This window comes from Camelus dromedarius, chromosome 15 (assembly GCF_036321535.1).
Source record: "Camelus dromedarius isolate mCamDro1 chromosome 15, mCamDro1.pat, whole genome shotgun sequence".
NCBI classification, from domain to species: Eukaryota; Metazoa; Chordata; class Mammalia; order Artiodactyla; family Camelidae; genus Camelus; species Camelus dromedarius.
This window is the reverse complement of record NC_087450.1, coordinates 54219532-54245525: the sequence shown is the minus strand read 5'-3', so window position 1 is coordinate 54245525 and position 25994 is coordinate 54219532. Positions and strand designations below refer to the sequence as shown.

The 25994-nt window shown below is 43.5% G+C and overlaps 1 protein-coding gene across 2 annotated transcripts in view; it reads right to left on the bottom strand.

Annotated features, from left to right (window-relative positions):
- The window catches only part of NBAS (NBAS subunit of NRZ tethering complex), a 277368-nt gene that overhangs the window by 4842 nt on the left and 246532 nt on the right, over positions 1-25994 (bottom strand). For both annotated transcript variants that reach the window (XM_031466598.2, XM_031466600.2), the window contains 3 exons: positions 16115-16254; positions 12573-12717; positions 6655-6783 (listed from right to left, as the gene is read on the bottom strand). In XM_031466598.2, the coding sequence (XP_031322458.2) occupies positions 6655-6783; positions 12573-12717; positions 16115-16254 (414 nt within the window). The remainder of the gene's footprint in view (positions 1-6654; positions 6784-12572; positions 12718-16114; positions 16255-25994) is intronic.

Genomic DNA, 25994 nt, shown 5'->3' with positions numbered 1-25994 from the left:
GACCGTGTTTGGGTGTTGGGTGTGTTTATTTTGAAAAGAAAATCACTTTGCTAACCTGGTACCTCAGAGATGCTTTCATCTGAATTTGTTTATTTGTAAGAATGAGTTTTTTCCATACATTTCCTATCATGTTTTCCTTGTGGGAAGGATCAAGTCCTTTGCTCATTTACTGGAGTTTCAGCATCATTTTTCACATGCAAAGGAGTTCTCTGTATAACTTAAACATTAGCCCTGATTTTAGTCATAATGAACATTCTAATCTGTTGTTTGCAATTCTGTTCTGGTTGTTTGTTTTCTTGTAGAAGTTTTACATTTTTATATTGTCAGGAAAGAATCTGTTCCTTTATGATTCTTTCCCTGTTGCTTTAAAGCTTAGAAGTTATACTTGAAGGATCTGATATGTGTATGTATACATATATATAAAATATTTTAATATATAATATTTTTATTATATATAAAATATTTATATACAAAATAATATCTATTTTTATTATATATAATGTAATAATATTTTTTATTTTCTGATTTTAAACAGATCTACCTTTTTAACTGATCAGGAATCACTCTGGTATATGGTCTGCAGAAAATCACACATTCCTGACATTGGCTTGATTGGTGCTTTAAGAGCTTGGGGAAGAAACTATATTCTGTTATTTTGGACTCAGCTGGATGTTTGAAATAAATATGAGATAAGTCCAGGAGGACTAGCTGATTTAATTCTTCTGATCAAGTCTGAATTAGAGTGAGGAGCAGTCGTCTTGTGAAAAGACGGCAGACGGGCTTTGGGTCAGAGACCTATTTCCAATCCTGGCTTTTTTGCTAATCAGGTGTGTGACCTTGTTAAGGACAATCTCTCTGGGCCCCAGTTTTCTCATATGAAATGCAGACTGCCCACAGAGGGTGAGCTAGTCTATGCTTTTACGTGCCTGGCGTCAAGTTCAAGTTCAGTGAGTGGCTGGAGTTACTAGGGTCAAACAAATCAGGACCAAAGCACAGGACAAGGCCTTACCAATGTCATAAAGTGAGCACAATGCCTGCCTTCTCTATCAGTGATTTTTTTTTTCTGGTCAGTGATTAGTTTTTGAGAATAAATGAAACTTTGCAGATCTTGAGGAAAAAAATCTATTAAAGCGCAAAGCACCACTGTCTTCCAAGCCATTAAAATGTTATCTGCTTAATTCCTGTTTCAACAATAGGTAATGAACCTTCTCTGAATTAAATCTTTGATCTTATGGATCTATACGAAGCTAAGAGTAATTACAGTAATGAGGGAAGCTGAAATCCCAGTAGCATAATGCATGCGGGACCTCATTTCAATTACTTTAAAGGAGGTTATTTAATATTAGTTCACTGTTTACTTTAGGAAGGGTACTTGTCTCACTGCTACATATACTGTTACTAATGAGAGTTACTAGGTACATCAACTGCCAGAGCAGAAAAAGGAAACACACGGGCAACACTAGTGTACACCTGGAGTGAGAAAAATGCCTGCAGGTACATTTTTGTTTTCTGGATTTATCTGTATGACATTCAGACTCCATGTCTCAGCATTCCATCAGCCCCACTCCCGGCCTGAGATTTAACAGTACACCTCTTCTGAAGCCAACGCTAGGACAATCCTCTGACTTAGGATCTGAAAATGGGAGAGAATCTTTGAAGACCCAAGCCTGATCACCTCGATGACCAGAATCAAATGCTCCATTTTGGACCCTGAGTCTGGCCAGTCCCACACTAGGGCCCCTTCCTACTTTGCTCAATTTCGTGTGTTATTATTTCATGTCAGTCACCCCAGGAGATAATTCCTCTGCATACAGCGATGGTATTGTATTTCATCTTTACAAATGTCCTACCCATTCCTCACAGTACCAGGCTGGGCATGATGGGTACTTAATATGCCTATCCACACCGACCCTAGAGCTGTCTAGAAATGGAACAGGCTAACCTACAGGGAGTGAGCTGCCTGTCACTAGAGGCATCCAGCTGAGAATATTGGGAGATATGTGGTTGCAGAGCCTCCTTCGTCGAGAAGACCAACCACTGGCTGAGGACAAATGATGACAGATAAAAGTAACATATCTAGGTGTGCCCAGAATTCTACGAAAAAAAGCCTGGTACTAAAAGAGTCAAAAGAACAGTGATTGTAATAAGGGGCCAGTTTAGTATCAGCTGGCATCTGCAAGATACAGAGGAAGGCACGCACTTGATTCTTCTTTGAATGACTGGGTCACATCGGCCTAGCTTGGTCTGGATACACTTAGAAGAAAACCAGCTGACACTAGGGCTGAAACCAAAGAAGGACTTGGCAAGACTGTCAGGCCCCAGCCCAATGCACCTGTTAGCACAGCCCACCGAGGCACGAAGGGAAGAGCGTGAGCCTGGTTTCAACGCAGAGGAAGCAAAAATGAAGGAGGACCACAGAGGAACAGACTCCCACTGGGAGGTACCAGCTGGAAATCTGGGTGGAGCTGAAGGGGGAATGAAGGAAGGGAGGCCTCATGGTTTTATCTACAGTTGACCCTTGAACAACGTGGGTTTGAACTGCGCTGGTCCACTTATATGTGGATTTTTTTTTCAGTAAATGCTACAGCGCCACACAGTCCCTGGCTGGGTGGATCCATGGATGTGGAGGAACCTCGGACGGGGACGGCCAGCTCTCAGTTATGCTTGGATGAACTTCTGGGATGTCCCAGGGTCAACTGTAAATATGTTAATCCAAGCAGGCTTTTCTGAGGATCTTTAAAGCTCACCCTCCCACCGAGACACTGGTCACTGTGAGTCCACTGGTAGGTTCCAGTGCCTTCATGGCAAAATTAAAGGGGATAATAATCACATTTATTAAAAACATGAAGGGCTTCCCTGTGGAAGCAACTAATTCTGAGCAACAACACAGGGCGGGACTGAGACCCACGTGTTCAAGACACAGGGCGAGACTTCATCCCAGAGGCGCTCTCCTACGAGGGCTTTCAAACCGCGGCACAGAGCACAGAGGCCTCCCTCCTCCTATCGGACTCGACCAGGGCCCAGTGACTCAGCAGGTTTAAAGAGGAGCCCCATGCCAGGCAGGCCATCAGACTAGCTCTGCAATTCTCTTCCCAGCGCTGGTATTCTGTGGGTCGAGATGCTTTCAGCACCCTCATTTCTCTGTAGAGATAACCATCCTCCATTATGAGAGCCTGCCCAGTTCCGTCGAAAGCAGCAGCACCGTTGAGGGCAGACTCTGAAATTGGTACTGGGAGATGGTTACTATTAGCATCAGAGAGAAACAATTAGGTGCTGAACGTTTTAAACACTTCCTTTATAATCCCATAAAGTATTCTATTAATAGGCACGTGGTCCAGGACAGTCCCTGGGACGTGGGGTGGGGGCAGAGGCAGTACTGAAAAGGGGGAAGCAGTGACGAGCAGAGGCCACCACAGATCTGGAACATGAAACGGGGACTTTTTCTGTATGTGAAGCTGCTATAAATACACATCTGCTTACTTTGATGAGATGAGTCAGGAGACTCCCACCTGGTAAGAACTATCCCGGAGATGAGATTCAAACACACTCGCAAGGAAGAGCCTTCTTGGAAAGAAGGCGTCTTTGAAGGGGAGCTCTAAATCTCTCAGAGGCTGATAGAGAGGCTGATCTAGCAGTCTGGAACATATGAGGGTTTTAATTATTCATCAACAATATAATTTCTAAGACGGCCTTTCTATTTCTGGCCCAGGAAAGAGGCTGTTGGCCATTTGTAAAAAGGACATGCCAAACACCAGAGGACTGCAATTTCAGAAGAGCTCAGAGGAAGGAGTGAGGATCACTGCTAAAGAACAGCCAGCACAACCTCAGGCATCAGCACTTGAGTATCACCCTTTTGCATGTAAGCACCTATAAAGCTGTCAGTATCTCAAAGCGAACAGCGGAATAACACATGCCGTCAGCAAGCGAGAGGTGGCATTTTTCCATCTGGATCCAGGCCCTGTGCAGGAAGGACTGCCTATCAGAGGAGGCTCTTCACCTTTTCTTTTAATGTCAACAGGAACTACCATCCACAACCAAAAGAGAAGAAACAAGCTGATGAACGCAGGGCCCCTACTACTGGGCAGAGCGAACAGCAAAACAAACACACAAGAAAGAAAGCAAATGCTCTCTGTTTTCCACTGCAATGCCAAGCACAATCTAAAATAGCCTGCCAGGAACCCTGCAAAAAGGCCCAGTGAAATGCTTCCCTTAGGAAAGTGTAACATGACCCTCTAAGGGTGCTGGGAGAGCAGTGATGAATTATAGTAATCTCTTATTCCATTTATACAGCATTCTTGAAATGACAGAATTACAGAGATGGAGATTAGTAGCTGCCACTGGTTGCTGGGTGGGTGGGGAGGGAGACGGTGGCTGTGGCTATAAAGGGCTGTGATGGAAATGCTCTGTACCCTGACTGGAGTGGCAGTCACATGGATCTACGTGTGACAATGGTGCACGGAACTTTACACACAGACACACACATGAGGGCATGGACAAGTGTGAAATCGAAGGTCCAGAGACCGTATCACTGTCAATGTCCTGGTTATAATTACACTGTAGTTATGCAAGCTGGAGCTGCTGGGGGAAGCCAGGTGAACAGTACAAAAGATCTGTATTATTTCCTACAACTGAATGTGAACTCAAATTACCTCAAAATTAAAAGAAAGTATTGAAAAACTGGGAAACTCTGTTAACACTTGAGTTCTTTGGAGGAAGCAAAAGGTCTTTGAACACACTTAAAGGTCACAGAGGAGCTAGCCCAGTGTGAATCCTCAACTCAGTGTGGAGAAGTTTCAAGTAAGTCTCACGATTGAATTCCTAGAAGTAAGGGTCTCGGGGTAGGGAGGTGCCTCCCCTCAGCACGGTACACCGCTGGCGTGGATTTCTGCACCTGAAGGCCACAGAGGTTTTGGGTGTTGGCACAACCCCAGGCAAACCACTCACAGTCTGCAGTGAGGCTTCACGACCGCAGAGTTTCAGCACAGTGCTGCACATCAGAGGCGCAGGTGGACGTGTTATGATGGTGCCCTGGTGCCATTTAAAAATGACTTGGGTGTTGCAGCGTTCCCATGTGGTTTCTTATTTTGATTGTGTGTGTGTGTGTGTGTGTGTGTGTGGTGTGTGAGAGCAGGTGGCGTGGTTAGTTCACAGTTAGGGCGTCTCTGTTCCAGGTGCATCTGATTACATCTAGTTGCATTCTAGTTGCATCTGACTGACGCATTCGAGATACAGACTCTTTTAAAGTGAAAACTGATATACTGACCTATGGAATTCCGCAGGGCATCGGGAAGTCCCTATGCAGGACGAACAGGGAAAGGCAGTGTTTAATACATCACTGTTTTATTCTCAAAGAGGCCCATGGCAAAGTTTAGTGGGAACACCTAAGCCGAGATACAAATACAGTGTACAATGGTGCTGAGGAAAAAAAAAACATTGAAAGTATGCAGCCTGATTTCCTTCAGTTTCCCCTTCTCCTGATTTCTTGGATTTACAATAAAAAATTGGCTAAGAAAAAAAAGTTCACTGTAGCTCTTAGTTTCTTGTCAATCCCTAGCATTGTGCAACTTTTATTTGAGCCCAGAAGACAGGGAGGTTACCACCGGACAAGCCCCCACCCTTCCTACTGCAGACTGATTTCTGAAAAGGCCCCTGTTACGCACCAATCTGTGATGACGGATACTCACAAAGTCTTCACAGAAGCTTTGCATTATTTTGAAAATACATCTAAATGAATAAAGGTACTAGATTTTTCTCATTTTGTTCATTATGACTATTTCCAAATGCAATTACGTTCCACTTTCTGCCTCCTTTGTCATTAACAAAATTTACATCAATGGCGTATTTTCATCAGTCTCTTCACTGCACCTCTGCAGTAGGATTCTCCTTTCCTTTCTGGTGCCTGGAAGACACCCTCTTATATTTTTGTTAAAACACACACACACACACACACACGCTTCAGATGAAAGAAGATCACCCTACAGAGGGGTTTCAATAACGATCATAAAACGCAAATTCATTAAAACACAACCCTGCGCTATCTAATCCTAAAGTGTGAAGTTTAAAAAGGGACGTGAAAGTTTCTCCCTCAATCATGGTAACAAGACAACCAGCCTTGAGGGGGAATCTGGAGCCTTGACACCAGCGCCCCATCTTCAAGCCGGGAGGCGAGGTGAGGCGGCTTCAGTGGCGTGTAGGTTGCCGGGGGGGAAACGCGAGCTGAGACTTCCCGTGGCGCCAGTAAGCACTTCCTGCAGCCGCTTTCTCACCTTTAATTAGCAGATAACCAAACACACACATCCAGGCCCAGAAAACCTGCCTGACACTAGGAGTGCTTCGCCCAAATTCCAGGTGGCAAGGACTAGTCCACTGGACCCAGGATGCTCTGACATTTACTTAAGAGACTAACCCACTGCTTCCCTGGAGGAAACGCTTCACCATTTGGATTTGTATTCTTGGCGTCTAAACACAGCGTGCAGTTCATAGGAGGAACTTAGTAAGTGTTCGTAAAACAAACAAGTATGTACTTAGACAAACAGAATTCAGAGAATTCGGTACATAAGACAGTCCTAGGTAAATCGTGGTTGTTATTTATGAGAATGGCTACATGAGTTCATTTCTCTGAAACATAGAGAAGAGGAAAGTCCCCTGGAGTACCTGAGTGATGGCGGTGACGTGCTCCAGCGCCGCGGCCTGCAGACCCTCGTCCTGGCTCTCGAGGAGAAGCTTCAGGGCCGGGAGCAGCAGGGACTGCTGGAGCAGCAGCGAGCACAGCTCCTTCACACCCTGAAAGCACCAGGCGACAATGTGAGTGAGAAAGCAGGGAAGCGCTGGGCCGCCCAGGCGCGGTCCTCCCACACCTTTACCCACGAGGGTGCATGTCTGTGCGAAACGTGCACGTGGGACCACGCTGACTTAGTGTTGGGTACCCGCTTCACTCGCTTCGCCATCTCCTGTGACCGTCGTTCCCCATGTCGGATGCTCGTCCATGGCACTGCTTTTAGTGGTTGCATAGCATCCCACTGGATGGACAGACAGCTACAATTTATTTTCCTAAACTCTCAGAGCCCTTATTTCTTCATAAATAAAATGGAGGTAACTGTATCTACTTCGCATTGCTTTGTGTGGGTGTGTGTGTGAGAGAATAAGCATGAGTGACTAATAATGCACAATGCTCAGCACTTACAAGATGCTTAACAATAAAACTATCAACCGTTAATACTATCAAAAATATCTAGTTATCATCTACCGTAACAAAGGAAATCAGCGTTTCAAATATTTTAAAATCTGTTTATAATTCTAAAGTCAAGGTAAACCGAGTGCTTGATATACTTAAGATATTCCATCTTCATGAAAATTCTGTGGTCCAGAAAAATCCAAATGTATTTGGAACTCCACAGATGCATTTGAATTTTATTCTTGGCTCTTTTTACCATGGCTAAACCTGTCATCAGACAGCAGGTTTTTATATAAGATAACAAATGATAATCCTTCACAACAAGAGTATAAAAGCATAGAAAATAAATTTGCAAGCTAGCGCTCCCTGCTGAGTTATATGTTCCCTCGGTGTCCTGACTTCAGCTGTAACATGAAGAACAGAACACTTGGACCAAAGACCAGACAATGAGTGCAACCTCACTACATACAGCGAGGTCTGTTTCTGAAAGAACTGAGAATCACTGCCCTGTATGGGTCTGACCTTTCTCTTGTGCTGCTGTAACAGTAGTGTATCAGAGAAGGAAAACTCAAATTCATGATATTTTCATAATTCCTTTACATTATTATAAAGTGTAGATAAAATAAGGTGGACACAAAAGTTCCTATTTAAAGCTTGGGAGAAAGGTCCCTGGAATTCCACTCATTGTAGGTTTTTTTTTAGCTCTCACCCAGCGGGATTCTGCTGGAAATCAGATTGGACATTGTGCCACACAAACCTGTGTGAAAACGATCAGTATCACCAAGGTAACAGTTTTGTAAAACGTGTACTTCAAACATGGATTCTAACTCAGAAAAGTGCTGCGTGTGCCTTAAAGCACAGAGGACACACAGAGGGGTCTCACTCAGCATCTGGGCTGAAGAGAAATGCGGATTTTTAACCCGGGGATGCCTACACCTGCAGGAAATAATTGGGAGGATGAAATTTAAACTTGGTACATACTGTACCTAAGAATATTTGTGGATTTCCCACTCTGAACACTCGTATTTGCTTGTTCGGTAAGTTACCAGTACGTGGCAAGCAGGTATTTCTCAGCAACGTGTGATGCTCAGACTAAGCGCATCGCTTGGCTGATCTTGGCTCTGATGAAAAACTTACTGAAATAACCTTTATTTCCCTCAAGCAGACACAATGGATAGATACCCCACAGCCAGGCAAGGACACCCAGCCATGGAACAACTCATTTCATGAGAGCTACTGAGTATTTTTTATCACTCAGCTAATAGTTCCTGGCTAAACACTTACCCTGTAATTAAATACTATACTATGCTCACCAGGTATTTTCCCCTGTGTTACAAGAGGACAGTTTACTAGGACATTTATAAAGGGATTTTGGAAGCTGCAAGGAAGGGCAAAGTAGCAGAGTGAACCCCAGAACCCCTTCTATGGCACCTTCACAGCTCAAGTCTGTCTGACCGTCAAGACACAGTATAACACGAGACCTTGAATGAAGAGGAGCAGGTGGGCCTGGGCCCAGAGCCGGGCCAGAACTCTGGGCATCTGTCCTGCCTGTGGACTGTGGCTTACGGTGATGCCCTGGTCCCTGTGGCTGACGGCTGTCAGAGAAGCAGGACTGGTCCACCATGGACCTTCCGTTCTCACACAACCCTCCTGCTGGTCTGGAGGAATCCAGCACCTAAAGGTGTTGCAGGGCCTGTGACAAGAGCGTGGGGCACAAGGTTTGCCGGGACAGGTGTTGTCGAGGCTAAAAATCAAGCTCTTGACATCATCAGAAGTGCCTCCACCACGAGAGAGAACAGTCATGCTGAGACTTAGGAGCTGGGCTCCGCTGGGCGTCTCACTCCCACACCCCCACCCACAGCATCTGCACCTCAGCAAAATCATGGACACTAAGGGGCGGCTGGAACTTGAAGTTTTAAACCTAAATGCCAAGAACTTGTTTTATGCCAATTTCTGATTCTACAGATCCCCCTACTCCTGAGAATGTTTCATTGCCATGGATACAAGCTGAGAAGAAGGATGCGTGACTTTCAAGACTGGTGGACACGTGACCTGTGAGAAACCATAACTTTATCTTTCTGGTAATATTTTCCATCAGCAAAACCATCATGGCCATAAGTAAACAAGTACCATGAGCAACAGCAGGTAATCACAAAAAGGCGTCCTGAAGAGTCGAGAAATAAAAAGCCTCTACCTATAGGAAACTAGTGGGGAGGTGGGGAACAGGGATGAAGGAAAAAGTAGGACCCTTTAAGTCCTGTCAGAGATAATCAAGCAAACAGACTTCACAAACCACGCAGGAGGGCACCAGAGATACGAGAGTAAAAAATTGAGTCATGGATGATTCTACGGCCATAGTGACAGTCAATCTTACGGAACTCTGAAATGAGGCTATATAATTTCCAAATGTGGTAAAATAAAGTTCCTTCCTTTGTAACAATTCTAATTCACATTGAGCACATTTAGCGATTAATAAAAATAGTACCCATTTGAGCAAAGTTCCTTTAATCATGACATCCTAAGAAAAAAATCCACGAATGCACCCAATTAAAAGGCAGAAAGCAGCAAAAAGAAACAAAGAAGAGTCACTGGGCAACACAACTCTTTTGATAATGATCTTTCATTGCATCCAATTGGAACAGAGAAGCGATAACGACCTGCTTCAAAAGGGGGCTCAACCCCATCCTTCCTCCTCACCCCAAGATCACGAGAGGCAGTGAGTCATGTGCTGTGCACGGAGAAGCAAACAGACAGCCTCCGCTCATGCTCCTCCCTGGACTGGACCTGCACCCCTGCAGCACAGCCAGAACCAGAAGCCCCCTGAGATCACCCACCCGAACCCCTCGTTTCAGAGACGAGAGAACGGAGGTCCAGAGTCTTTCTGGCCACAGGTCGGGTTGTAGCCCCGTCCAGAGCAGAACAGCAGGGCTCCTTCTGCTGTGCTGGGTCTGAGGCCCCTGCCCTTCGGATGCTCCTGGTCCTAACAAGGAGGAGAGGTGAGTGCAGCCGACCTTGAGTTATGCAGAAGTTAGGACGCAGGCGCTCAGCGCAGTTAAAAGTCCAAGTGTAACTCACAGCCGGCCCTCCGCACCCACAGTCCCTCCGCACCCCAGGGGGCACGCTAGTACTTAGCATCGAAAAAAATCCACGTAGAAGTGGACCACACTGCTCAAGCCCGTGCTGCTCCAGGTTCCACTGTGAGGCCACCTCTGCGGTGTGGTGTGGTGTGTGCTTAAGGCGCCGGGCTGTCTACTCTGATTTCCTCAAAACACTTGGGATCACTGACCAGATGATTCTGAGACCAAACAGGAGCCTTACAAATACATTTCACATGCTACTCTCGTTGTCCAAGCACGTCACCCGGGCTGCAGAAGGAGGCGGATCCTCACATCATTACAGCTGTTTAGCTTCTCATTTAACCACCGAGTCTTTTATTTTTTTTTTAAATAGGAAATAGAAAGCATACCTTTTTATACATTGGTCAATAAAAAGAACACACTTTTCCTTATATGTCCTGGAAGGTTCCCCTAGACTTTGAGTGTAATCCTGACAGGACTTACTTCTGCCACGGACACTCAGATATTATCTATCACCCACCCCCTGGTGGCTAAAAGATGACATATGTAACTGTTACTGAACCTCGATTATGCAGCTACTGGGATGATGTGTGGGTCAGAGATGCAATGGCCATGTTCTCAGCTAAATTACGTTCTTTGCCTTAGAACTAATTATAGTCAAAGTAAATCAGTATTTTAAAAAAAAAATCTTTAGGTACTGATGGAGAACCTCACACTTAACATCTAAAACACTGATCATCTAGACCCTACACACTACAGGCTGCTCTTGAGGGAAGTATCATACAAAAGGGAAAAAATTGACAATAAAACTTACACAACTGCCTAAGGCTGACATTCAATATGCACACACCCCAGGGGTATGTAAGAGCACCCACCTGGAAGTGTTTATTTTCTAAGCATTCAAGCACGGAGACTTGAGGACCAGACGTACACTCACTGCCTGAGGGACCTGGGGCAGGACCCCTGGCCTCAGAGCGTCTACTGCACGAGCTATCAAATGCAGGGCACGGAACCTCCTCACGGGTGATGATGAAAGTGAAACGGGACAGCGGAAGTGAAGGCCCCAGGGCGCCAGCAAAGGCCAGTCACTGCCATTACCACCAGCTGGTTCCACAGGAATGACAGATCCTAAGTGACGTGAGTGATGTTTGCCAACCCAGACTCGGCAGAACTCAGAGCAGGACACTTCTGGTGTTTGGTCTTCATCTAGCAATGCCTGACCTTAGCTTATGTTAAGGCAAAGATGAAACCCATGTTATTCACATCTTATCTACCTCAGTGGGGGTAATAAACTGAGTCTCCACTCCCTGCAGTATGTGGATTCCTGCCTTGGGTGAAACAGAGATGACACAGCTGTGGTTCCCCGCTCCAGCTGCTCACAGTACAGCAGAGAAGCTCACAGTAAATCAGGAGCTGATACAAGCAGATTGCATACCACTGGAGTAAGGTCACTATAGAATAGTTCTGTCACGCTGTGGTTGGAAAACTTCTCTAAGTGGATACAACATTTTAAAATGCAATCAAAAAACACTTAGCCAGTCCCTCATTCAGAAAATAATTCATTAAATGTGCATTCATAATGAGAATATTTTCCTGGAGTGATTACAACGAGGATTCAGAGAATCATATTTACAATTTTATTTTCAAGTTTATCTCCTATGAGGTAGAAATTCAAAAACCAATTAATCAGTTTAGTGCCATTATCCAAATGTTTACATTTAAGACAGGTAAATTGCTCAAACAATATACTGCTGAGCTCAGATCTGCAGCAGGGGCTGTAATTAATATATACTTGTATATAACACAGGTATCTCTGTGACAGTCATATTATGGGATCAAATAGAGAACAAGAGTCAAAGTGGAAGTGGCTGAGTTTCCACCACGTTCACAGAGAATAAACACCGTGGCCGTGCAGTCTTATCACAGTGCTGTCCAACAGCACGGCTGGTTACCCCCGAGGGCCACTGCGGCCCACCACTCCGTTACCAACTGGCCTGGTTCACAGATGTGACCCTTGAGCTACCATGACCCCTTGGAGCAGAAACCTGAGTTAGACATAAAAGGGCACCCCCTCAAAAAAGTGAAGACGGGGCTCTATCCTGGGACTTGTGAGAGGAAAAGGCCTTCAGAGCTCCAACCAAGAGGGAGCCGCCTCGAAGCAGCCTCCCAGCGCTGCTGTTCCTCATCTGATCGGCTACAAACTATAGGCCTTTAACATAAGCTAAATGTTCCCCAAGTACAGTCGCTGATATTGCTTATAATAAAGGGCCAGGAAGGGGGAGGGCTACCCCCGGGGAAAGCCGCCTGAGGCACCCACTCACCTCCGCAGGCAGCATCTGTTCGGTGTCATACAAAGAGCGACAGATTCTCAGCACTTCGTTCCCCAGCCCTTCCTTGTCCTCTGTTTGGCACCTGGTCAGCATCGCTGTAGCCAGTCTCACCCACGGGTTCTTGGTTACGCTGGTTCTAAGGGAGAAAAACGCATGGCATTGGACATGCTTAAAGCTATGAGCAATCATAAGAATTTTAATATAGACAAGAAACCCCCCTTTTTGACGTGAAATGCTTTTGGAAAACTGCAATCATAATCTAGATGATGTGTTTCTTCACGTCTATCTTGTGGAAGAGAGGACATCTTGCAGAGGGAAAGGAGCTGACCGTGGCATGGCCAAGACCCCAGCAGCACAGAGGCGGTGGGGCATGGGGTGTGAGGGGCACAGGCTGCTTGGAAGCCCAGCAGCTCGGACGCACCTTCTGGCTCCTTGACTTGCTACTGGGGTGACTCATGGAAGCTACTTAAAAGCTCTCATTTTAAGGTGTCTCAGAAGATGCTCACATCATCTTGACTCTTGCCCACAAGCACGGGGTCTGAGTAAGGAGTCGTTTTGTTTTCCTGTAAAAATCCGCACTCTCATTCTTGTTTTCCTGCGATCGTGTGTTTGAGTGTGTATCGAGGGTGTCTTTATAAAACGCTAACTCTTGAGTTTCTAAAGGTTGCAGCTTTATGGTTCTGGGGAGGCCACCCGACCTTTCTGGGCTTCGGTTCTTTTCACTCTGAAAAGGCAACATACTGTCTTCCCCACAGGGGGCATCGTTTAATGAATGATGTGTAACTGTGAAGTGTACTCCCAGCACCTGACTTACTATTTACTTTCCGTACCTCCGAGACTGAAAGCGCACAAGCTTGCCTCTCGTGTCCCGCCTCTGGCTGCCACTTACCCTTATTTCAGACACACATCAGGATGTACATTTCAAGACCCAAGTTAAAGGTGTGCTCGTGCCCGGGTCCTGATCTTACCTACAGCATTTTAAAATCATTTTACTATTTATTAAGAGTGCTGTCTCATTAGCACGGCTCTGGATCCTAGACACTGAACCCCTCAGGATGGTCCTTCCCTTGAAAGAATTTCATTCCTTGCGCCTGTGAAGAGCATCAAGGGTAAGTGACATCAACACGGGAGCTCACAACACAGGCCTCTGGCGGAGCCTCTGTGTCTCAGCTCAGACAGACAGCCCGTGAGGACACAGAACACTGCTGATTTCAAGGCACAGACAAAGCTCGAGAGCGGCTGACGGAGGAGTCTCCGTAGCAAGGACGCGCCTCTGTTTCCGTCTTTCAAGTCTGACTTCAGCTCTCCTGGATTTTTCTCTAACGGGCCGCCTCCCTGCAGCAGAAACGTTGGTCAGCCAGCACCACGCACTCCAGGGTCTTGGAAAACAATGATCAAAATGCGTTTTCCACCAGCCAGCTGGGGTACACAGGAGGAAAACGTGCATCTTCTGTAAGTACAAATCCATTAAGCTTTCCATCCATGTTCCCACGAGGGACTAAAACTAAAAGTCTAAAGCTGGTGCTGGTGAATTAGCAGTCTTGTGGATCAAGCAAATTTCTCAGTTTTTAACTTTACTGTGTTGCCTGGCAACACTCAGTCACTGTCACACCACCCTTCCTCCTCCTCCCCGCCTCCTTTTTGGGTTGCTTTGGAAGCGCTGGAGTCAAGCACTGCACTGTCTGGCCAAAAACAAAGTACTCAGAAGTGCTTTTAAGAACCTGTGTTTAAATATCCCGTCATACATTCTCCTGTAAAACACAAATTGGGGCCAGGCAAGCAGCAGAAATGGACTTTATTTGACTTGCCCTCTGGTTAGCTCTTGGGTAGAGGAAGGAGACACAGCTGTAAGACGGATAAGTGGCCTGGCCATGCTTGGTTCTGATGCTAACGATTTCATAAAGGAGGTTTGTAAATTCCTCACACAGGTCAGCAATTTATAGATTTCCCAGGAGACTCCAAAAGTAAGAATATACCTTTAAAAATGAGTATCTTTTTGTCTACCAACGCATTAAATGTTTTAAGTGCAATAAATGTTTTAAATGAAGCTGATTTTGCATCTTGTGGGTGAGTGATGTGAAATGGGCAGTGTTCTAAAAGTCAGAGAAAGCACAGAACCACAGTTTATGACACTAGAGGTGTCATGTTTTGAATCAGAAAAATTCTCGAGTCTAAGAGATGATCCATTTCGAGTGTATGAAGAAATCTACAATTCAGCCCTAATGATCTTCTGAAAAAGTGAAGCATCACTAACAATCTGACGAGGGGGCCCCTCATCTACTTCCCATTATGGTCACCTCGGAGCGTTCAGACACTGATGCTCGGACTCCCGTACGAGAGACGGACCCAACGAGCAAGCGAGCACTGTTTTTAACAAGCACCCCAGGTCCTGAGGCAGCGCTGCCGAGATAATTGGGAACCCAACGGAAATGCTGTTTCAAGGCGCTGTCACAAGTGAAGCTGAAGTCTTCATGATGTGAGAACTTGCACTGCAGAGTTTCAAACAGCAAAGGTAAGAGCCTGTTCTCAAAAGCTCCACGTCAGCATGCCATCTCTGCCCTCAACAATCGAGATCTAAGAAATGCTTCTTTCCTTTCTGAAAAGACTCGGTGGAAAAACTGCTTGGTTGGCTTCTGAAATCCCTAAGAATCTCATGCCAGGGTGAAGGTAAAGAGGCTTGTCCAGATGTTCCTGAGTGGTCCTACACTGCTTACGGAACTACTGATTTTCAGGAAAACATCCTTAACATCTCAGGTGTGGAGACGCGCACACAGCCGAGCGTGGGAAGACGGAGAGGAGGCCCGCCGGGCATCTGGAAGAGGCGCAGGGGCTGCTGCTTTCTGTCAGCAAGGAGCAGCCGGTCCTGACAGACAGCATATGCGCTTGGAGGAGATCTGGCCACTCCTTCCAAAGGAATCCTTGGCTGACAAGCACAGGGATGGTCTGACCACTATCATGTAGCTCAGAGCTGCGGCCGCCAGCTGGGCAGGACATGGAGGAAACCACGTGGGCTGTGCAGGGAGCCAGCAGTGGTCAGAACTGTCTCCTCCACCTAACAGCCGAGTGAGGCCGAAGTTATTTCACTTCTGAGCTTCAATTTTTTCACCTATAAAATGTGCTAATGTTGCCTTTCCATGTAGATTTGTTGTGTGAACTGATAACATGGAAATTGCACCTAACACTGTGTGTTCTCAATAAATGGAATTATCCATTTACTCCACGTGGATTCTCAAGTGAGCACTGTCAGCCGTGTTAAGAGTCAAAAAATTTCCTGGTGAAAATACTGGCACAAAATTATCTTGTTGACACCATAAATCAGATATTCTTATCAAGCACTGTCTGTCTATTTTTAAAGAAAATTTTTGGGTTTAGTAGGGGCAAGGAGAAATAGAAACTGCAATACTTCAAGAAAAAATTTTAACTTCATCTAAAGGCTAAGACCGATTTTATATATATCTCTCACGGCTCTTCTGAAGGTACTGATTTTTAAAACCTGAAGTCAGACAGAAGAAATCTCCCGCGTTAATACTCACACATATTCGGGCTTCATAGGCGGCCACGCCTGCAAGAGCAAAACCAGGTGCTGAAACTCAGCGTCTCGCTGACTGGCGTCCAGGAGCTCCGCGAAGAGTGAGTGGCGCTTCTCCTCATCTTCCGTGTCAGTGACGCCCACCTGGAAGGCGAACACACACCTGAAACTGGCGGCCAAAGCCGTCTGGTTTACAGAGAAATTCAAATTGGACCATTTTGATGAAACACTCTCTTGGAAATCTTTACAATGTGTTAAGAGAGGATTCAACATCCCCCACCCCAAACCCTATCCCCCCAAAACACCTTCAAAAGCTGCTTTACCCAGTTTCAAACATTCATGTTAAAATTTTTTTAGAACGCAATCACGGGAAGTTTCTTAATATTCTTTATCAAAATAAATTCAAACAAGTGGGTTTCCACAGAACTGGCTTACTGGCATGCAATGTATGTTATGTTAAAACATTGAATTGTCTCTAAATATCTACGTGCACAGGAGTTTTTATCCAAATGTAGTAGATGAATGCCTTATTAAAATTACCACAAAGAAGTATCCCTGTTTTACCTGTTTGAGAACAAAACGCTCAAGATATTAGACTCAAGAATAAAATAACACCTTGCAATTTGACAGAAAACTGACATAAATCTATCAGAATAATAATGTTTTCTTTTCTAAAATGTTTTCTTCTTCCATGTAAAGACAAATATGCAAATTAAATATAAATATAACGTTTTCAGGCACATGTGTATTCATACACGCTAAATGTTTAAAAGGATACCAGTTCTGTAATTTAAAAGAAATACTAAATTGTCTCATGTGAAATTGCAATAGTTCACCATATTCAACATTTGCTAATATTTCTAGTTTAAATTATCCTAAATGCATTGCAAATTTTCATTTTAGCATTACTACTGCTAAATCTTCTGTTGTCGAGAAAATTTCTCTAATTCAAAATTAAAGATTTTTATTACAGTACATCTGTCATGACTTTTTTTGGTATAAATCATAATCAAATAAAAGATCTGTTATTCACATCTCCATTTCTAATGCAAAAGAAAGTCTGTCAAATAAAGAATACTCATTTTTCCTCTCACTAAATGACCAAATGATACTTCTTACACATTGAGGCGGTCCTGAATCACATCTCTGACACCTCTGTAAATGAAAATATTTGCTATTTTAAGTTAGAATGCAGTTTTAAATATAAAAATAAGCCAAACGCTGCTTCTCCTGTTTCACAGGCTCTCTCAACACAGATGCTCTATGTCTGGGTATGTAAGACTCAGACGGTGATACCGTGGAAGGATGAGAATGGATGGTACCTGTGTGTCACCATGAGACTACTGTGGTTACTATGGGGAGTGCGCTCAGACAGTGACCAGTCAGATTGTTCAAACTCTGCCTTAAAGTGCCCCCTTCACAGTCATTCTTCCACAGAATAATAACCCACAAGCATTTTCTAGCTGTTGAAAAAATTTTGTAATACATTACGCCCATTGACCCTTACAACAGCTGTGTGGAGAACAGCACAGGTATTGTTAACCTCTCCTTACAGATGAAGAAACAGGCTTACCTATCCTAGTAACATGGTAAGCAAGCGGCAGAACCCATAGATAATTATACTCAGATCAGGATGTTCTGAAACTAGAGGGCTCAGTAAGATAGATGAGCTTTGAATTATTTAAATCAGTGGTCTAATTGGGAGTTTGGCAATATTTACTTGTGTATTTATAAAGAAATGTTGAAAAAAAAAAAGCTCTCAAACTCAAGACATACACCTGTCATTACATGACCTCACCACCCTGAACTCCTCCAGCCCCAGGGCCCTGCAGGCGCTCTGTGTCTTCATCACCCACACTTCCACCTCGGAAGCCTGGATCTGCTTCCTCTGTCTGGAACATTCTTTCCTCAGATACCTGCATGGCACATTCCCTCGTTCCCTTCAAGTCTCTCAAATGTCAACATATCAGAAAGCGCGCTGCGTTTAACTGCCCCACCTAAAGAAGTGGCCCCCTCCCCATCTACCTCCCTCACCTTGGTTTACTTTCCTTCTGAGCACTTACAAGGATGTGACATATTGCATATCTATTGGTGAAAACAGAGACCTTATGTGTTCACTGCTTTATCCCTGCGACTTAAAATCGATCACGCTTGATATAGAGGAAATGCAGAGAACTTACTGAGTGAGTGAATGAACGAATGAGTGGATATACAAAAGAACGAATGAAGATATAATTATTTATAAAGTACTGTAGCACAGAATGATATTAAATATTCATGGAGTTACCATAAAGTTTCGGCTGTTCTTTCTTTTTAAATGAAGAAAGATGTAAGGTTTAAAAAAAGATCCCACCAAAAAGGAGACGACTGAAAAAGACCCGCAGGTGGCATGTTTGCTGACATTATGTCTCAACACATGATGATGCCTGTGGTTAGCTCTGTGGTTTCGGCCAAGTCCCTCTCTTTGAGTCTCATTTTCCTCATCTTAAAAATGGGCTCCAAAAGCCCCTGACATCTAGGAGGCTATAGGAGGCGCCTGGAGGTCTGAAGCAGGGGAGAGGGTCGGTATATGGCGGCTCTCTTCTTTTTGAGTTATAATCTGAGTTTTTACAGTTTATAGAGAAGGTTTTGTGCTAAAAAAGTTTTTAGAACAATTGAATGACAGGTCCCCTAACGATGCCAATATTCAAGTTTCCATAACTAGCTTTCGTGGAAGCGATGACAAGAAGTTTCTCCTTTATATGAAGTGCAGAGTCATACCATGAAAATGAAGAGATTAGGCAAAAGGGATTCATGTCTTCAATATCATTTATATTTCTTTCTTTTCAGAAACTAATAGCTTGTACATTTTTAGGACGTGAACTGTATCAAAAGGGAAGGAAAGAGAAAAGAAATTATAAATGAGACCTTTGTATGTTTGTTTTGTTTTTATATTCGTGTGCAAATATTAGATCCCATTTTTTAAAATGTGTTTGGTAATAAACTCCTTCATGTAACACCTTTCTCACATGTACGCAGACTTAAACAGGGTGGCTTTGCCAGGAAACATTTTCTTCTGAATCCTCACCCAGCATTTCAATTATTAGTCACTTACTTTTCAGAGCATTGAACACCATGTTCAAAATACAAATGTGAAAAATACAGTGACGTACACAATCACCTGTTTTGTGTACGCACACTTACATACTCCATTATGTTGTACAGGATTTCAAATCGTTATTACCCAGCTCTTAAGAAGGCAGGTTTAAATTCTATCACCGTAGATGCAAAAGCATTGCCTTCTGTGAGAAGAAAATGGGCCTAAAAATGGACTCAAGCACATGCTTTTTTTAGCACATGATAAAGAATATACACTTTGCCAGACAATCATTATGTTCTCTGATATACAAGTGTTCATCTAAGATTGTGTCCACATATTAAAATACCTAAATTTATCGAAACTTACGAAGACTATAAGCTTATCTTGTTCATCATGTCCTATGAGGCTTTAAATATAAATTCTGGTAACCAAAACTCAAAATGAGTGAACTTAAATATATTTCATAAGAATATAAGTACAGAGAACTGACTTAAGTGTCCAAATACAGCTACAATATGAAATGACTGTAGAACGTATTTCAACATCAGGGAAAAACTAACAGTAGGTGGCTTTCAAATGCTCAGCGTACTTCATAAGGACTTCATAATGTACTTCAGAACATATTACACAAAAAGACTCTAAAATAAATGATAAAGGGAGATTCTATTAAATGCACAGCTTTCAAAATAGAGCTGATAAAGTAACAGAAAAATGTGTATTTTGGAGACATTACTGGACCTTTCTGAGGCCTAATTTCCTCTTCTGTAAGATGAAATACACATTTATATGGTGGTTGTGAATATTAAATAAAAGAATATGAATACAATAGCTAGTGGGAAGCTGGCACATGGCAGACACACAGCAAATGACAGGAGGCATTTATATCATCTACATAACATGCTATGTACAAAAAGCGGGAACCTGGATGTGTGCTATGATTTCTTCTAGTAAGAATTATGTCTATAAATTAAGCAGGATAGAAAAAGAAACATAGCTCTTTTAGGATAATGGAATCATGGGTTAATTTTTATCTTCTGAAAATCTCACTTGTGCAATAAATACAGTATTTGAAACGACTCTTAAGTATGCCTTCCACAGATCAGTGAAAATAAGCTTCAGAGAAATTACTTATTCCTACACCTTGTTTTCTTCTGTCCTTCCCCTCCTGTGAAAACAGAAGTAGCAGTGAGCTGGGGGTGCAAACGTTACCTGTTTTACAGGCACCATATAGCTGGTGCCGGTTCCACGCTGCCGCCACTAACTAAACATCACAGGACTTTAAAGGGCAAAATTCAAATGACTCAAACGGAAGAACACCTCTTTCCCTTTTGTCTCTGACAATGATGTTTCCCTCCTCATTGAATTGGGTGACTTTCGCCCTTGCTGGAAGTCAATTTGTCAAGCTGCTGCAGCCTCCTTATCAGACACAGAGTCACTGTCCTTGAAAAAGTGGGCTGAGTCACTTATTCCCAGATGAGACTTTTAGCCTTAAACTCCTCTGTGGCTGCTCAAAGTGAACGTGCCTATCTTGAGCCGAGGCAGCGCTCCTGAGGTCTGCATCTCCCTATGCGCAATGATGGCAGCTTATTTCATCTTTAGGTATTTGTGAATGTGAATAGGTATTAATGCATATGAAAGTACTTCCTGAATAGAAAGAAATTGCCAACGTGTAGAGGATTATTATTGATATCAGTGCTGTTAATCACCATATTCCTATCTTCCATGTGAGCTTATGCGCTGCTAGGCTGGTTCTAAAAGGCTGGATGATGACACCTGATTTAAAGTTACCCAGGAACTGTGCAATTCTTTTCAGGGATACAGTAAAGTCAGACCGTGCTGTCTCCGTACACAGGGCTTCAAAATACAAAACCAACCAACCAACCAACCAAAATCCCTACTTCAGTAGATGTATAGAAATACAAAAAGGTGACAGGAATGGTCTCTAGTGGTCCTCTGTCTGTTACAGCTACTCCTTTGATAAGGTTTCAGGTGGCCAACAATACCTGTTGTGGCCACTGGATCTGGTGAAGATCTCTGGTGAAGGGAAGTCAAATTTCTAGAAGACCAAAAAGTCATAAGTTGTTGGACTTAGAAGCTGTCAGACTGCCCCACTGAACTAAGCAGTATTCAGACCAGTGCCTGGCACACAATAGGTACTCAAAACAGTATTATTACCATTCATTATGCTAATTATTATTATTAGACAAGAAAACATAAACAGAACATAAATTATGATCATATCCATTTCCGAGTATTTATAAATTTTATTAAATAGAAAATGTAAAGTTGTGGAAATAAGATTAAAGTTCAAATATGAAATGTGGGACAGCTAACCTTCTACCAGATTTTCCCATTTCAATGGCAGAGAACGACAGAATAAACGTAGCTACCGAGAGAATTTTATAAGCATCACATCTTGCACTGCTTGTAATAAAAGGAGAACGTGTTGTTGAGACAGCCTGAAGGGTCAAACCACCTTCCCTAGCCCATGGGGGAGGGATGCCTACCTGCCTCGGGAAGGGTGTTCTGATAAGAATGAGCACCTGAATTCTCTCCTACCTTTGCCTCTAGGTCCTGTGATGAGCCCAAACTTTTAGCCTCTGCTTCTCTCCTCAGGTGTATTAGGAAACTGAGCACCTAGCCGTGAACTGCTCAAGAATAAATGGTTCTCAGTCGCCACAGAAAGGCTCTCCTAGGGCAGAGCACACACACCCTTGGGATGGGGAGAATGCGATGAAAGAATTAAGTTCCCAGGGGCTTCCAGATGTTTGGAGTTGTACGTGGGGCACATAAACACACACACACACACAATCACACACACACGGAAGAGGCCAGCAACTGCAGTTAGGAGCCATGTTTTACAGCTTCCTACTTATTTTATTGTATCTCTAAAGACAGAAATTACACAATAAAGCATTCTATGATCACTCTCCATAAGTGCTGTTGTGACTTCAATACATAATATATGCTTCCACATGGTTAAATATAATATTTAATGAAACAGTTTTAAAATGAGACATACGATGGGGGAAAATTCTTTGTGTTAAAATAAGAGGAGGAAAGATTTTGGCTGACAATTTATTTTCTAGGACAAATAAGCCGTCATGCCACATGAGCCTCCACAAATACGTGTGTTTACTTTAAGGAGCTGCTATAGAAGCTAATTTTTATTAAGGCCGGGCTTTGGTTTTTAGTTAAAGTTGATAAAGTATTAATAGAGTAATTCATGGAGCCAGAAATGATTTCACTGTGGTATTTCAGTCTCAGACTGAATGCTGACCCTGCCACGTAACAGCTCTGTGACCACGTAAAAATAAGGTAATAATAGCTAACGTATCAGGTTACTTTGAGGATAATATAACTTAACAGAGAACAGTATACACACAGACACACACGCCCTTATAGATGTCTAACCCAGAGTTAACACTGAGCCTCTACACTGTCTGCCAGTAATGGTAGTTCATTATTCTACATTTCTGCCACATTTTAGCACTGAGATACTGCAGAGATTTCTTAACTACTCTACTTCCTCATGTGCTGAATAGAATGATAAGATCACATCCGCCAAAGAGTTATTATAAGATTAAAATGATATAATAGGGGGGAGGGTATAGCTCAAAAGCTAGAGCACATGCTTAGCATGCATGAGGTCCTGGGTTCAATCCCCAGCACCTCCTCCAAAAAATAAATAAACCCAATTATCTCCTCCCTTGCCAAAAGAAAACAGTTAAATAATACAGTTAAAAAACACACCAAAAATAAATAAATCTTCACTTAAAAAATGATATGATATACACACAAAGTCTAATAGTCAGTCCATAGAGGGCCCTAAAACACATGAAAACAGTACACGAGACATCTTCTCAGCTTAAGTGAAAACAGATTTCTGCTGTAATAGTCAGAGGTTTTATTTTTAATCTATTTTCTATTCCAGGTAGAAGTTACCCAGAGGGAGTTTTGCATTGCGGAAGAAAACGGTGGCCATTGAGTCCTATGGCCTTCTATATATCCTATATACAGGGTACCTACATAGCCTCGAAAATAAAAAGAATAAGAATAAAACTATAATAAAACCCATATATTCAGCACAATCACAGGCCCAGAATGTCTGAGCTTCAAAATTTCAGAAGTGAAAAATAAAAAGCATCATGATCTCTCACATTCCATGTAAATGTTTCACATATTCAAAAGGTAGATCTATAATTGAAATAAATAACAGAGAAAACCATACAAATAGAAATAAGATGAACTTACCTGTACTATAAGTGAATAGTTACTCACACTGAAGGAGGTGTGTGTCTGTGTGTGTGTCTGGGGGGGGGGGTAACCTTGAAAATATCATTATTTTTGAGTGCTATTACTCTAAGGCTAACAGAAAGAGCTCTACACAAATACCCTAGCTAGTAAGTGGGTTGGAATTTTAAATGTACTCTAGGATTAAGCAAATAAATAAATGCATTGTGGATAAGTTTCTCACTGACAGAGAAAAGAGTTTACAAATAAAGAAAGAGAGAAGACTAGAGTGAACTCTGTGGAAATGGATGGACCTGGAGGTATCAATACAAACTCATGGTTTTTAAAATGATCATAGATAAATATAAACATGGATGTGGACGTATGAGTGCTCTGTCCCCTGACACCACAGTATCAACGAGCAGACCTAGCCCTTAAGCCTTGGCTTCTAAATACCATTCTTTATTAAAAAGTCCAGGCTCCTTGAAGTCAGGGAGTGAATCCAGAGCCAGGCAAGGAAAGTGCAGGAGGAGTCTAGAACATCTGTGGTTCAAAACCTGATGGGAGGGCACAAGTCGAAGGATGCAGGAGAAAACTGGAAAGGAGCTCCCAACAGCCAAATCTGAGATAATTTGTGCAAAAAAACTAAAATGATGATAGTCACAGATTGCAACCACAGACAATCACTGAGCTTGTGGTGATATAAATAAATAAGTGAATAAATACATATAAAGGGAGGAGAAAAAACGACAGAAAAATACCACTTGGTAAACACCACAGTGGTAATTATCCCAGGCAATAATCACCAATGCATGCTAAATTTAGCAGGTGAAAGTGTGATGAGAAACTGTTCACAACAACCTCAAAGTACCTCACCACAGATATTTATTAATCCCAAAGGGGAAAGTAATAATTTTGTGGAGAAGAAACACGGTTGACACCACCTCAATCAAGTGGTCAAAGCGAACATTACCGGTAAAGGAACACATCAAAACTGCGCGTCTCCTGAGATAACACACTTCAGGGGACATGCCGTCACTTCCATGGCATCCTCTCCAAAAACGCACAACTTGAACACATGAACAAAAATCGGACAAAGTCAAATTCAGTGACATTTTATAAAATAATTGGTGCTTTTTAAAAAAAAAATGTCAAGGTCAAAAAGGAAAATGAAAAAGAATAAGGAACTATATCAGATTCAAGGACATTAAAGAGACAGGGTGTTAATGCAGTGTGTGACTTGGACTGGACATGGACCAGAAGAAAAATCACTGGGACAACTGACAAAATCCAAATTATGTCTAAATTAGAAAATGGTACTGCATCGATGTTAGCTGCGGTTATCTGAGATGGTAATATTCGCTGAATCTGCATGAAGAGTATACAAAATTCTTTGTATAACGTACATAGTTTTTATTTGTAAATTAAATCTAAAATTTTCAAAGTGAAAAGTTAAAAAAAATAAGCGAAGTTATGCCCAGCTACTCATATCCCCACCGCTCTCCAATATTAAACACCTGTGTTTTTCCCGCCTTTTCTCCCCCCTTCTTCGCCTCCTCCCTCGGATTCATCAAAAGCAGGAGCAGACACGCAGCACGTGGAGAGCACGACTGCTGAGGTTATCAGGCCTCTCAGCAAAGGCGCTCGGATGTAACTGTCCCACTGCCACCAAAGCCAACTGGGACCTGAGCCGACCCTGGGAGGACGGTGCCCTGCAATGGAGTCAAAGCCATCTCCATCCAGTGACATTCACTAAACTCAAGTTCACTTCCTAGAAGGGGTCTCTGAACTAAGACACATGTACGGTTGTGAAGAAAGTCTGCCTGTGTGAAGGGGATAAACAGGGCCTCCCTATCTCACCCCCTTGCCAAAAAAAAGTGCTCGTCAGAATTTAAACATACTACATACAGCCCTGGACCTGGTGTCTCTCTCCACAAAGCCAGTTTCTCCTCCAGATTTCCCAGCTAGTTAAGGGGCACCACTTTCTCCCTAGTAACTTGCGCCCAAATCAGAGGGGGACCAACCCCCCCTCCACCTCAGCCGTCACCAGGGCACTGGTACCGGCCCCTCCAGCTCTCTTCTCCCCTCTTCTCTTCACAGCTGGTACGAAGTTCAGGGCCAAGTTCGGGGACCAGACCTTTGTCCCCTAACTGGTACCCCTCCGGTCCCCTGCGCACACAGAGGTCAGAGGGCTTCTCCTAAAGCCCAGATCTGATCACACTGCCCCTCGGGCATCTCTCTTGCCGGTGGCCTCAGCGCTGTCGGGGTAAAGCCCGAGCAGGACACTGGGGGCCACCGTCTGACCTGTGCTTCCCAGTTTCCTCTCTTCATGGCTCTTGCCTTCACACCACGCACCCAGCTGTGCTGAGCTTGGCTCCAGAATCACCTCAGAGCAGTCTTCCCCGCTGCCCCCCGACACAGCAGCTTCATGCACACCACGTGCAGACCCACCCACAGCCCCGGAGCACTCAGGCCCTGACTGCTTTGTTACTAAACCCATTGTTAACCAGATTGGAGTCCCCACACTGAGTCCTCTGCCAGGACGGGAGTTAGAGCTCTGCAGGTATGACTC